Below are 14,773 nucleotides of genomic sequence, written 5' to 3'. Positions count from 1 at the left end.
AAAACAAGTCTGGCCACTTCCACAAACCAGGATGCAATAATCCATTTATAGGAAGCCACCTACCAGACCATGAGCACCTTTCAGGTGAGCCTCTGTCTTAGCAGTTCTTGATTTCCCAGCATATGGCTAATTATGGGCTTCATAATTCACCTAATAGAAGCTCAATAATGTTGAGCAAATGAACAAATGCATTATATAACCAAAGTACTTCTTTAATTTCCTGTCCAGAATGTGCACCAATTACATGTATGAAACTTAGCAAGTGCTGTGTCAGGACGTAAATGATGACTGATTGATCCGCTAACTTTTAAGCTCTGTGACTTCTATAATCAAGTAACTAGACTTCTAATCCATAAATGTGGCACAATGACTGGTCTTGATATCCTAGCTAGTTGTCATGGCAATACCTCAACTTCAGAATGCCCTGAGTCTTTGGGTTCCAGTTGCCATATTGAATATCTGAGCAGAACCACTTTTCTTTACCACTCACTTCTGACTCATAAAGAGAACTGAGATGTTTTTGATTGCCTACTGAGCTTTATTTCCTCTTTAATAAAAAAAAATCCAAAAAGGAAGATTGTTTTAAAGCAGGTAGTAAATATGGAAAGGGAAGAATGCTGTTACTTTCTGAAACATGAACTTGGCATTGAAATATGCTTCTGGAAGGCGCTAGGACAAGGGTGTGTACAACACGAGCAGAAATAGATTTGATGCACCCCCAGAGTAACCTAATTCCATGTATTCCGGGGCTGAAGCCCAGGATTTATGTACTTGTTTATGACATCAGGAACCAAAGCATGGATATTCGGCATATGAGGTTCAGGATCCAGACTAAGGTGTTGCCTTCCTCTTAATAAACACCAAATAAGGTGTTTATTTGGCCTCCTCAAGGCATGAACTAAAACAGGAAAGAGAAGGAGCCAGACCTCCTGGCATACATGTTCTGAATGAATTAGATGCTCAGAGGAACAAGAAAGAAGTACACAGAGGAGTAAGCAGAGATGATCAAGGATGTAGTATTGCTGGTGACAGGCAAAATGTTGAATTTATTTGGGCTACCAAAAGCCCAAAGAAAGTAGGTGAGTCCTATTCTCCAGCCCTGCCTGTCACTCCTGAGTATTTCTAAAATAAAGATGTACTTCACTCTAGAACTGCACCCAGAGTCTTTATGTGTTTCTATCTCATCCCAAATTCTGAGAGTAAATACAAGGCTCAAAGAGGATGGGGAATGAGTAACCATGTTACCACCTGGGTCTGGGTCGGTTAAACCTCACTCACTACATTGTCTCTCTGGGATCAAAAGGACTTAGGAGATTCTTTCACAGTAACTGAAGGTTGGGGGAATGATGAGAGGGAGAGTAATTATAGGTGGTAGGCACTGAAGCTGCAGAGTGATGAGTAGGATGATCAGTGCCATGCTCAATGGAAATCCCTCTTACCCCACACACACCCCAGAAAATAGCTCAACTCGAAGCCTGGGACACCAATTGATTTAGACACCAATCCTTTAACAGAGTGGGCCCAGGCTCTCACCTGGGGCAAGACCCAGAAAAAGCCCTGGCATCATAAGTGAGCTATGTGGGCTCCATCTTCCTCTCTGCTCTGTTTCTCTTCTCCTTTTCTTTCTGTATCAGAATCTGGTACACTGTGGCTTTTTCTGAGTGGCTGAGTGTCCCCCATAAGCCTGTAATTCAGCATTCATAAGGTGGGAGATAACATAAAGTAATGTACTCTGGATCAAAGATGAGCTCCCCAAATGCAGATACCAGTTCATGAAAGACAGAATCTATCTTGGGATACCCTCAAGAAGCTAGAGAAGAGAGCATGACAAGAGTCCCCATTTCAACCATTAAAGTTCCCTGGGATTGCAGGTGCCTTGGCATCAAAGGTCCAGGCATCTCTTCTGATTGTGCAAGACAATAGCACATTTCTCCAAGACCTCATGCGTTATCAGACATTCGCAGTGACAAAGTCCTACTCACCAGTGATGCCACAGCAGACCATTTGATTTTCAAAGCATATAAAACCAAACCCTAATGAATTGGTGGGGATTGCAAAATGGTGCAGCCACTTTCTACAACAATCCAATCAATGCCTTGCAAGCTAAACATAAAGTTACTATCTGACCCAGAAATTTTTCTCCCAACATCTATCTGCCCACCAACCCCAAATAAAAAAAAAATGTTCCCCTGTGCATAATGTTCACAACAACTCTATTCATAATAGCCCAAAGTGGAAACAACTGAAATGTCCATGATCTAATGACTTTATAAATAAAACAGAGTATATCTATGGAGTATTGCTCAACTTCAGAAAGGAATGAAGCTCTGATGTAAGGTAAACAATATGGCAAACCTCAAGTGAAAGAAGCTAAATACAAACAGCCATATATCTTATGAAATGTCCAGAACAAGTAAATCTGCAGAGACAGTGAGTAGATTAGTGGTGTGCCTATGCTACAATGAATTTAGGAAGGACAGAGCTAAGGGTATTTCTTTTGGGTCTGATAAATGTGTCCTAAAATTAGATTGTGGTAACATAATTCTTTAACATTAAAGATGCTAAAAATATTAAGCATACATACACTGAAACATGCTAACTTTAAGTAATAAATAATAAGTAATAGCATATCTCAGTATACTATTAAAAAAGAACCTTAAGGTGATCACTGCACATGAATTTTCATCAATAAAAATATTAAAGACTAAATAAAATACATACAAACTTTACCCATAGTTAGTGTTCATCCCTAGAAATTAGCATGACTATTTCCTGTGAACACTTTGCAAATTTTGTTTTTTAAAGCAAAAATAATATTTCCCCTCACTAGTAGTGCAAGAGTCTTTCAGTTGGCATTATTCTGGATGGTGTGGCACAGGAAGCAAAACAAGAGAGAATTGTAGAAGCATGGCATTTGGGGCAAACCCGCTATAGCAGGGGTAGGCCAATTATTGCTACCTGTTTTTGCAAATGAGAATTTTATTGGAACACAGCCATGGCAATATATTTATGTACCTTCCTTGGCTCTTTGCATGTCCTAATACCAGAATTAAGTAGATGCAACAAGGACTGTATGGTCTGCAGAGTCAGAACAATTTTTGGCTGTCCCTCTACAGAAAAAAATCTGCCCCCTCCACACATTTTCTGCAGCAGTAGCACCTAGGAGCCTGTTAGGCAGAACCTCAAGCTGCCCCAGACCTACTGAGTCCAAACTGCATTTGGATTAGAAAGTTGTGTTAGCACAAGAAGTAGATGCCAAGACAGGATTAAATATGCAAGGATTTTATTAGAGGAGACAACTATGAGAGGAAATCTGGAAAGAGCCAGAAAAGGCTGGGAGAGCCACCAGTCCATGATGCAAGCCCGACCCTGAGAGAGGACAGAGGGAAGAGGAGCTGGGTGGAAGCCTTGTAGACTGCTGAGCAGTCGAAGAACTGCTCTGCTAAGCTTTGGAGAGTCCTGGAGCCAGAGTCAACTGTGTCCCAGGGCCTGCTCTGCCATTCTCCCTGCCACCCCCAGGGTGTGGGGCCTCCATGCAACTGCAGCGATACTCTTCAGAGCACAGTGCTGGGGTCCCTGGTGGATGCAAGTTTCCTTAGCTGTGCCCCCTGCAAGCCATGTTCTTTATGTATCTGCTTCCAGATATACTCCCAGAGCAGCTGTCCCAGCTGATCTCTGTCACATTGACACTCCAGAAACAATGCTGAAGAAGCAGGGGTTGGCAAACTTTTTCTTCAAAGGGCCAGGCAGTAAATATTTTAGGCTTTGCAGGCTATAAGGTCCCTGTTGAAACTACTAAACGCTGCCATTCAATAGAGAAGAAGCCACAGAAAACACATAATCAGATGTGTGGCTCTGTTCCAATTAAACTTTATTTACAAAAGGCGGTTCTGGCTTTGGAGCCAATGTGGCCCTAGACCATAATATGCCAACTCTGCTCTAGAGTTGTAGGGTTTGAATTTTCTTAAAGTCATCAAAAGTTTTCTCATCTGAAATAGGTAAGAGAGGGGCTATTCCTGATGAAGTGGAGGAGAGCCCTGGGCTCAGCGGTTTCCCTAAGAAGCCCCTAAGACATCTCTGCAAGCAGCAAAAGCAGAATTTGAAAGCCACTGCCCTGGATCCTCACAAAGAGCCTCCAGCATCAGAAGTTTCCCTTTCCCTTTCATTCACCCCTGATGGGCATCCAGCAATCTAAATTTCTACATTACTCTACAAACTTAACTGAGATTCTAATACTGTGATAGATGTTTTGTGATGACAAAAGTCAATCATAAATGCATTTGGCTCCCAAGAAATTTTCAGTGGATAGAAATGACACACACACATACCTAGTAAGGAAGAAGCAACCCGCACCCCAGGAAAGCACACACAAAGGGTCTCTGGAGCAGAGAAGAGATGGCTCTCACATGGGGAGGCAGAGAAGTCTGCAGGGATAAGGGCCTACAGTGGGCTGCAAAAGGTCATGGTGGCACTCTGTTTTACCTCTCTAACCACACACCTCACGTCCCCATACTGCCTCTCTTCTGGAGGGTCATAAAGCCACGTGATGGGAACCCTCCTAGACTGAGTTGCTAGTTTACAGCCATCGGGCACATGCCCTCTTTGGACATAAAACTCATGTATCTCTTCATCATCACAGTGGCAAACCCGCCCCAGAGGCCAACAACACCTTGATGGCTCGTATAGCTCTTCTACACCAAGAATAGGGCTCTGTGGCCCTACTGCATAGCTAGGTCCTGGTTGGGAGCTGGCAATAGGAACTGGGCCATCCCTTTAAGGTCCTATGAGGAAACACATTCTGACTTTGACTATTGCTGCATATGGGAAGAGAGCTAAGGAGGAGGGTCATAGAAACTTCATCTTCAGAGGAGCCCTGTGAAGAGTATGAATGTAAATCTGGAGTCCTGCTGGGTAAAGACAGCTACAGCACATGTGCCCCCTCCTTTCTATTTTCTTTACATCTATATGAATCTGTCTTCTGCAAAGCTCCATATTCCACTGAAAAACTCTTTACTCTGAATACAAAGCTCCCTCATTGGGAGAGAAGAGGATGTCAAGGCATCTGATAAAAATCTCATTTTTTAGATGTCATTCAAAACAGAAAAGTCATCAATAGGCTCTGAACAATGGACTAATGTCAGCAGACCCTGGCCATCGAAATCCAGAAAGCCCTAAATGTTATGTAAGCCATGTGAACATGTACATTTTTCTAGAGAGTGAGCATAGCTTTCATCAGCTTTTCAAAAGGGCTTACAGTTCCAAAGAAACTTTAGCACCATTGTCCAATTTATTTGAAATAGTACTGCTGCCCAAGCTAAAAAAAAAAAAAAGACAATTTTAAAAAATAAAATAAATGGATCCTTTTAGGCCTCTGATTCTAGTCCTTAATTATCCTGAGACCATGCTGTTTAAAAAAAAAAAGTTAATATCTCTAATATCTCACCTACAGTAAAATGAGAGGCTAGTAGGTTAGAACCAAAGAGGAATGGGTTGATACACAGCTCTTAGTAATGGAGCTACCCACTGTTAACACCTGCCCTGCCATGTCATAAATAAGCCCCCTGGATCAGGCCCTGTGTTGTTGTACACTTTATATACATGACTTATTAAAACATCATAACAACTCTGCAAGACATTATCTCATTTGTCTTCTGTTTTTCTTCTCTTTCTTTTTAAGATTTTTTCCTATTAAGATGGAATCATACATTTATATATATATATATAAATGTATATATTTATATATATACATTTATATATATGGAATCATACATTTATATATATATATATATTGTTGGGTTTTTTTCCCATTTTTCAATTTTAACAAACCAAAGTTCAGAACGTTCAGTGAACTGCCAAGGACCATAGCCCTGATAATGTCAATAAAAGACCTGATTCCAGATCTGTCTCCCTTCCAAATTCCACACTGGGACATGCTCTAAAACTTGGATCCTCAGAGGAGAAAAACTTGCCCTCGCCTCAGGGACAGTTTCTTAGACATCTTTGTATTCCCCACAGTGGCTCACTGCACTCTACATGGCCAGGCACTCAATAAATATTTGTTGGATGAAGAAACCTGGGCTCCAGTCCTGCCATGGACTTAGTGACTCAGTCTCCTGCATCTTGGAGCTGCAGGTGGTTACTCAGCTGGGCCACTTCAGGGAACATTTGAAATCAATTATGGGTACGGAGGAACCTATTAAATTTTCTCTTTTGTGTATGTTGGGGTTGAAGGAGAGGAAAGAAAGTTGAGAAGGCGGGAAGGGAACAAGATGGTTTCAGGGTTGGGTGCTGGAGCAACAAGTGTTCCCCCAAATAGGACAGAATTTGGCTTATTCCCCTACTCAGTTCTAATGGCCCAACCAAATGGGCCCCAGGCCTCCGACTACTCTTAGTGGCACACAGCCCTAAATGGCAGGCCCTCAACCAGCTCCTTCTGGGGGGCACCCTCCAGGGGAGCCATTGCATGCAGCCCTCCCCTAGACCTCAGTTGATCTGCATCAGCCATGGGAAACAGGTACCTGCAGAAGGCCTGCCTTGCAGGAAGCCCCACCTGCTTGGGGGCCAGAGAAACCCTCAGCACCTACAGTCTGTGAGCCCCACATCATCCTCCACCCTAAATAAACTATTCTAGCAGTTCATTCTGGAGTCCAGCTTCCTATTTTGAAAGAATGTGATTATTGGGGGTGGAAGGAGAGGACAACTCTGGTTGGCTTTGCTTTCTTTACTAGTTGCTACAAATACAAGTCAGTCAACCACCCCTAAAAATGCCATATTAGCTTAAAAAAAAAATCTCTATGAAGCTAAACCCCAGAGATGCCTACCAACAACATTCTGGGAGAGGATGATTAAATTGCATGCTGAGGCCAGGGCAGGACAGCCCTCCAAGAAATCACAGTCCCCCCTCAGGGGCTTCCTGCTCTCCTGTAATGAGGCAACACTGCCACCTAGTGCCCTAAGTGGAAAGTATTCCTCAAGGCCCCACCTCTGGGGGTGGGGTCTTCTCTGCAATGGTTGACCTCTACCCAAGAGAAAACACCTCAAGTTTGGTAGAATGAAGACTGGGAAAGTGGGATTAAGTTAAGTAGGTATATGCTGATTTTTGAAAGCTGGTGGAAAAGTGTGTGGTAGCCAAGTCTTTGCAGCATCTTAGACTATCCTCAAGAAAGCAGAACTGCAATAATTGAGTCATTTGTAGCTCCCAGGGACATGATTCTATATTGTTGTTCTGCATAGGGAAAGCCAACCATCCTAGGAACAGGTAGTGACCAGCTCAAGGACCAGTGCTAGGTGAGAAGGAATAGGGCTTCCTGTTGATAGAGGGGAGTAATTTGGTGCAATGAATTCCTGAGTCCTTGTTTGGTAACTACATGGTTCTCAATCACAGGGTCCACAGGTGAGTGCCGTGGTAATTAGTATGAGTAGACAGGATGCCTAAATCCTCAGGAGCCCATCTGCTAGAATCCTGAATGATGGTGACCTTGTTTCCAATCCCTATCTTTTACCAACTTTTACCCTAAATCCTTACGGGGTACTTCCTGATGTACACAAGACTGAAGAAGAGAACAGGGTGGGAGGTGGAGAAGAGCTGGACGTGACTGTTCTCTGCCCTCAACCTTCCTGGAGAAGGTTGAGGAAATCCCAGTATACCACAGGAACCTCTTTGATTTGAATAGAAGAAACCTTGGAAGCTAGACTGTCTGCAACAGATTTCCTGCCCAATTGTACGTGCTTAGGGAGGTTAAGAGAGTCAGATGAACACTTTGAAGAAGGAGCGTGCACTGTGGCTGTGTGAGGGCTGTTGATGGTGACAGACAGACAGATGAGCAAGGGAGGGAAGCAGTATATTGGGGTGGGCTGCGGGAGGTGCATCAAGGAATGTGAGAACTGCAATCAAATCAAATCACTGCTTTCCTCTGTGTAGAGCATGAGACAAGACACAGGAGGGACAGGATAGCAGTCAGGTACCACAATCGTGAATCTGTTTCCCCAGGTTTGAGCTTTAATAAGAGCCCCTCAGAGCCTCCCACATATTTTCTTGTTGGATTCTTCTCTAATTCTTTACAGTCAGAAACTGATCCCAGGTCTCTATGTTGCTACTGCAAGAGGAGGGGTAAGCAGAGTCATGGGTTTCAGTCTAGACAGCAAGCACGCAGTTTCCCTGGCAGATGGGTACTAGGAAGCAAGATCAGGCAGCAAGAAGAAGTCATCTGGGAGGAACTGTGAAACTGCCAGCTCTGAACAGATAATCATCTCATTATTTCTTCCATTTGGCCCCAGAAAAAGAGTTTCCTTCTACTCTTTCTCTGCTCCCACCTAGCTCACAGCCCAGCCCCTTCTCTCTCCCCTTCCCTCACCCCCTCTCCCACCCCAAAATAAAGCAACACCAAAAGACCCAAGCATGCTCAGTGTCTGGGAATCCCAGCTTCCAACAGAGAAATTACAGCCAAAGGGGGAGACAGAGAGTGTCCGGAAGGGATGTTCCAGCAACACTCCATTGGAAGAGGCTCCTTCCTTTTCCAGATTTCTTTCCCTCTTCTCAAACTTCTTTGCAGGGTTCCAGCAACCTGAGAAGTTTTTGTTTTGTAAAACTGTCAAGCAATTCACGGGCTCTGAAGTCCCATCCCCAGCCTACCTCTGGCATGTCTTGTTGCCTCAGTTTCTCCATCAATGTAATGGGATAGACAAAGATCAAAGGGTGCTGTGGATAATCCAAATTAATAAAATTAAATTGTTTTACTATGTGTCTTGTTTTGGGGTTAGGTTCTGTCATGGGAGATCCATCCAAAAGGATAATGAGATACAAGTGATGAAATAGAAAGCCTAACCCCAAACACCTTTCTTGAATCATGCTTCCCAGTCAGAGAGGCAGCTATTCTTACTCCACTCACTTCTTTTCCCTTCTGAGTGACTTTCCAAAAAAGCCAACATCTGGGTATAGAGAAGAATAAATATAGGTAAAACTCCCAGGCAGGTGTCTCTGATTAACATCGAAGAGTTATACCAGGTTTCATTTGTAGATCCCTCTTACAACAGCCAGGGCTAGAAGCCAAGACCCTGGCTTATGAGTGCCCACCTTTTCCAGTAGACCTTTCTGTTCCTAGTCTGTGTATACTGCTGTCAGGACAAAATGAAGGAGACCCCCAGATGTGGAATAGGTGGTGCCTTTCTGTGTACGTTCAGGGCTGCTCAGAGAAAAGGCAACCAGGCAGGACAAGATGGCTGTGTGCCTGACAGCCTTGTTCCCTCCCAGCCTGGACCAGCCCGGGCATGACTCACTGTGCAGGTCTTGGACTCTCCTCTATTTTCAAAGTTGTCTGGGTATCCCAAACTGACTATGAGAAACAGAGTATGAGACCCCTTCTCCTTTGACTAAGGATGAAAAGTCCTTTCCCTTTAAAAAAGGTGAGAGAGCTAAGCCAAGATCTCCTGAGGGCAAGCAGGATGCACAGAACTACATGAGATCCATACCAGGGGCAATGCTATTATGGCAGAGGTCATTATCTTCTCTTTGATGGTGTCCAGAGTCCTGCTGTGCTAATAAATAAAGGGCTTGCCCCTCCCTGTCCCTGGCCAGCTCCCTGTCCTTATTCCTGGCTTTCCTGCTCTGAACCCTTCCCCACCTTGTTCCCTAGGTCTAACCCCATCAAAAATGGAGCCAGCTACTCCCCAGAACATCAGAAAGCCCAGGAGTGGGTCATTACCTGCGATGATGGCCGGGTTGTTCTGTCCTCCCTCTGGTCTCACCCAGGCTTCCACTGTGAAAGCCTCCCGGGGAATCTCAGCCAGTACTTCTGGACGCAGCAGCAGCCGCTCCCGCCTCCCGGAGAAGTACAAGACAGACAGTCCTCCTTGGGGGTTAAAGGTCTCTGTTTCCCAGTCAGGGCTTCCTCCACCATCTTGGATGCTGTCCTTCAACACGTTTCTAACCCTGTGCCTAAGGGGGTGCTTAGGCCAAGGTTGGAAATGCAGAGGAGAGATACCAGGGTCTCCAGGCACGTCCTCTGCCTGCCTCTTCACCACTCGGCGAGGATGCCTGGACTTGGCCCAGACCTTTCCCTGGCTCTCCGCTTCAGGATCCTTCAGGTATGGAGAGGTGGCGGGAATGGCGGCAGCCACTGTCCAGCTTCCCCGAGCTACAGCCTCACCTAGAGACTCCTTGAGTCCTTGTTTGCCAAGATAAGTGTCATCATCTACCGGAGGCTTTGATTGCCCAATAGGACTGTCCCCTACCCACAGGGCTACTGGATGCTCACTCGGCTTCCCCCCCACTCCCACTGTGTTTTCAGTCAGGTCTTGGAAAACAGCCTTTCTCATGGAGTCCGGTTTAGTACGTCCTGCAGGATAGGTTCCCTGATCCCTCACAGGGTAGGACTTCAGGTAGTTCCCAGGACTGCTGGGGTACACCCCAAAGAGGTGATGCTGGGGAACAGCTCTGGGTCTCTGAGCCTTGCCCCCCAGCCAACAGCGCTCCCCTTCCAACAGCACCTGATTCAGGTGTCCCCTCTGAGCCAGGGATTTCCTGCGTGTCCAGCCCAGCTCGGAGTTGGCAGTACCGAATGCCCACCCAGCCAGGATCACCAGGCTTATCCTCAGGATCTTCAAACACATCATCCCTCCCTCAGCTCTCCCACAGAGCCGGAAGTCAACTTCTGGGTACCACACTGGGACGATGGGGAGAAAAAGAAGAGTCAGCCTGCAATGAATGTGCAGTCACTGGGGAACTGTTCTGCTCACAAACCAAACTTTGTCAAGCTTCCCCAGTGGAGAGCCTCTCCTGAGGACCTGCTGCTCTGGTAGCTCTGCTAGTCACTTCCCCACTGCTGCGCAGCAGGTGCTTCCCTCACACAGCTCTAGTTTAGTCCTTGCAGAATGAAGCTAATTGCTCTTGGTTCCTTGGACTTTCCTTCCAGAGAGCTCAGGTTTCTTTCCTTTTTCTTTTTGCTCCTTCTTCAATAATCCCTTCCCACACTGATACTAGAAAGTAGAGCATAAACCAAAGTCTCTCAAATAGCACACTCACCTATGCATACCCCTGGCTGCCCCCAAGTCATTCAAAAACACAGTATTTTCCAATTTTCATTTCCTTCTCTTCTTCCTTCCCTTGGGATTGCCTTCTTTTATGTACTCCTTCACCCAAAATAAGGCTCACCTTAAAACAAATTGCTAGAATTGCTATAAACAAATTTATACACAGACACACAATTTGATGGCTATCATCTAAAAATGCAAAAAGAATCTGGGAGCACAAAAATCCAAGCTGGTACTTAACTTTCCCTCTGTAGATGTCCTCAGCCAGGTCCCCATTCAGCTGCCAGTCTGCCAGCACAGGATAGGATACTACCCTCACTTGGTGCTCAGGGTTGTTGATGGCCGAAAGTATTTTTTTATCCCCTTCCAACTTGTTGGTATGTGGTAAGGCTCCGTAAAGTTCTTCTCTGGGTTGACAGTCTGCTGTTCTCTTAACCAAATGAGTCTGAGAGCCCTTGACTTCACCTTCTGGGAGCCTTGTGGGTCCCTGGGAAAACAGGGAAAAGAGCAAAAAGAAGAGTGTGTACTTCAAGGACCTGTTCCCTCCAGTCTCTCCTCTCTCCTTCTCTCCCTTTCTCTCTGCCTGTAATTATCTTCTTGTTTTTTCATTTAAAGACAAGGATGATGTCAAAGCTAGTAAGTTTGGTGCATCACTCCACCTCCTCCTGTCCCCTCCTTCCTCCTGAAAACCTCCCCACCTCGCCCAGGCACAGGGGACAGCCTGTTTCCCCAGTAAACATCTTGGGCTTTCTCTCTCTGCAGCTGCAGCCTACACAATCAATAGCAAACAATCAATACTGTTTTGGAGCACTCTGTGTGTACCTTCTCCCTCCTTTCCTCCCTCCCTCCCTCCCTCTCTCTCTCTCTCTCTCTCTCTCTCTCTCTCTCTCTCTCTCACACACACACACACACACACACACACACACACACATTTTGAAAGGACCTCCCTAATAAGCCCACATTCGCCTTTTAGGACCATTTGCATCTCTTTCTTTTGTTTTCTCACAAATCTCCTGCATTTTTCTTATTTCAATCAATCATTTCAGATTTAAAAGAACAATACCTTAAATTCACTTCATATTGAACATTGGGAGAAAGGAGAAATCAATTATCCTGCTATGAGAAACATTAAATGGAAATGCCATGCTTTCATAGTACATAGATCTTTTCCTCTCAGAAGTTCCTCAATCTGAAGTTAGTAAAAGTCACCATATGCTGAGTGAGCAAATAAACAAATGAGATGCCCAAAATAAGTAATTTACAAAAATGAACAGCTAAACTCAAGCAACAATTTTTTTCAACTGATTTGAAATGAATGAAAAAAAAAAGGAGGTAGATACTGTGATTCTAACCTCTGTCATGTTTGCCTAGATGCTCACACACGAGCTTTCTCAAAGGATCCCCATTCTTTATATACATGTATACATCTTCACACACAGACAGATGGACACACACAGAGAGCATTCTTCAACCCAAGTACGTTTGACCACAGGTAGTACAAAACAGAGAGAGCAGTACACTGGGTCCTTCATTCAGGTCCTAAGAAAAATCACTTACACTTTTAAAATCATTGCTTGTGTAGCCCACATTCTAAAACATGCAGCCCAAATACCATGGAGGAAGACCTCACTGCCTCCTCAGCCTTGGGACCCCATATTGTCTTTTAAACTCCTCTACCCAGCTAATAACTGATCTATTTGCTATAAGAAGGCTGTGTCCTAACCACCCCACCCCCAGCACACCTTGTTTCCCCAAGAAGCATCTACTGGAGCCTCAAAGCAAGTCCCTTTGAGGCTATCAGTCCAGGCACGTGGGCATTACTAAGCAGACACTCTTCCGCCTGCTTATCCTTTTTCCTCTTATCACTTCTCTAGCTCTATTCACTTTTCTGACTCAGTTCTTTTTTCTTTCTCCCCACCCCCCCCTAGGAGTGAGGAGGGGGGATGTATAAAGTCAGAAAAGCAGGGAAGAAAAGGGGGGAGAGAGAGAAAAAGAGAGGAGGAAAACAAGAAGAGAGAGGGAAAATACTCAGGTAAGAAAAGAAACCAGCTCCCCCTCCACCATGCCACCCCAAGGACCCTGAGAAAAAAAGGTTTCCTACCATTCATTTCAGGAAGGAGGGTAACCCATCAGGGAAGAAGGATTCCGCCTGCTTCTCCCCCTGTTAGAGTGTAAGGCAGCTCGAATCCCCTATAGGTCTCCCCTGGCTCCCAGCTGCTGGTAATCCATTCATAAGGTTTCAAGAGGCAACACAAAACTCAAGCTTCCAGCTTAGTTTCTCTCTCTCCCCTTCATTCCTTTGCTCACCACTCTCCTTCAGCTCTTGGCAGTCCAAAGTTTAAAAAAAAATGTTGAACCATGTCTGTGTTTTCCTCCTGTTGTAACTTTGGCTGTGACATCATAACCCTGCCCACCAACACCCCACCTCTCTCCCTTTCCATCCCCCCTCATCAACCCCATACCCCCAAACACTCCCCCACCCACGGAGAAGAAGGGCTCCTGTCAGTTCCAATGTGTGAACACACAAAGCCACTGGAAGGTGCCCCCTCCTCCCCTCGGTGCCCCTCCTGGCTCCCCCTCCCTGCTTTACCCACCGCTCAGCCCGGCTCTCAAGGCTTTTAACAATGATCCCATCTGTTTGACATGTGCGGAAAGGTGGGTTGGATTCAAATAATCTGTCAAGTGAATCAGATCAAAAACACAGCACCCCCTCCTCAATTCCATCACACACAAACACACACACACACACACACCCAAACCCGAGAAGTATGAGAGAAGTCAGACTTACACAGCACCCACCCTCCATGCCAGGGAAAAAGACACCAAAAACATGCCAAGGGAAGCCCAGATCTATACATATATAAATTCTGTTGCTTATGTGTTTGTGACAAACACCCACACCCCAAGTCCCCATCCCCTCTTCCTCAAACCCGCCACTCCGCAAGTGCAGGGATTTGAAAGCTGGTAGAATCTGTTTTGAAATCTCCAACAGAGGGTTTTTCCCCCCTTTTTTTTTTACTCCAAAGCACTATCTGTGGCGATCAGACTGGAGCAGGGTTGCCAGCAAATGCAGGAGGCCCCTTCTAGGGTACAGGCTTTCAAACCAGCAAAGCTGGAGGGAATGAATTTAAGGACACACAGCAGGAGCTGGCTGCATTCATTTTATTTTGACGGGGGTAGTTGGGGGAGGAATATAATTTCTGAAATGCCCAAGGAATGAAGGGAGAGGATGTGGATTTCTTAAACAGTTTTTGCAAGAGGAACCGTGTCTTGTGCTGCAGGTAAATGTATAAGGCAAGAAATGGGAGCTCACAGATAAACAAGGACCAGGACGGGAGGCAGAGGGAGGGAGAGGGAAAGAGGGAAGAGAGGAGGAAGGAGAGGGGATGGGAGATGGGCAAGGGGAGAGAGGGGTGAAGGACAGAGAGGGGGCGAGGGAAAGAGAAGGGCAGGGAGGGAGGAGAGAGGAAAGAAAGGGGAAAAAGGAAGGGAGGGAGGTGAGGGGGAGGGGAGGGATGGAAGAGGGAGGGCAGGAGGGTAGGAAAAAGAGGAGAGGCTGGGAGGAGAAGGGACTGAAAGCAAGAAGTGGGGAAGAGAGAGGCAGGAGAGACAGAGAGGAAGGGGAAGAGAGAGAGGTGCTGAGGCACGTGAAATTTGGAGACCAGGAAGGCAGTTAGACCAGGATGGCTAACCGGGAAGAAATCCCAGAGGCAGGTGAAGGGGTACACTGTGAAATGGGACAGAG

The 14,773-nt window shown here is 45.6% G+C and overlaps 1 protein-coding gene across 3 annotated transcripts in view; it reads right to left on the bottom strand.

Moving 5' to 3' along the window:
* The window catches only part of Pappa2 (pappalysin 2), a 250,763-nt gene extending 237,381 nt beyond the window's left edge, over positions 1 to 13,382 (bottom strand). For 2 of the 3 annotated variants that reach the window (XM_005319772.4, XM_078022368.1), the window contains exons 1-2: positions 13,130 to 13,382; positions 9,702 to 11,515 (exon numbers count right to left, since the gene is read on the bottom strand). In XM_005319772.4, coding sequence (XP_005319829.2) covers positions 9,702 to 10,611 — 910 coding nt within the window. In that variant the 5' untranslated portion in view covers positions 10,612 to 11,515; positions 13,130 to 13,382. Of the gene's footprint in view, positions 1 to 9,701; positions 11,775 to 13,129 lie in introns of those variants that run through there. The other variant, XM_040277300.2, reaches the window with a different exon arrangement.
* Between the last annotated feature and the right edge of the window lie 1,391 nt (positions 13,383 to 14,773).

The sequence above is a fragment of the Ictidomys tridecemlineatus genome, chromosome 10 (assembly GCF_052094955.1).
Source record: "Ictidomys tridecemlineatus isolate mIctTri1 chromosome 10, mIctTri1.hap1, whole genome shotgun sequence".
Classification (NCBI taxonomy): Eukaryota; Metazoa; Chordata; class Mammalia; order Rodentia; family Sciuridae; genus Ictidomys; species Ictidomys tridecemlineatus.
Note: the sequence above shows the minus strand (reverse complement) of the source record. Positions and strands in the feature narration are given on the sequence as shown.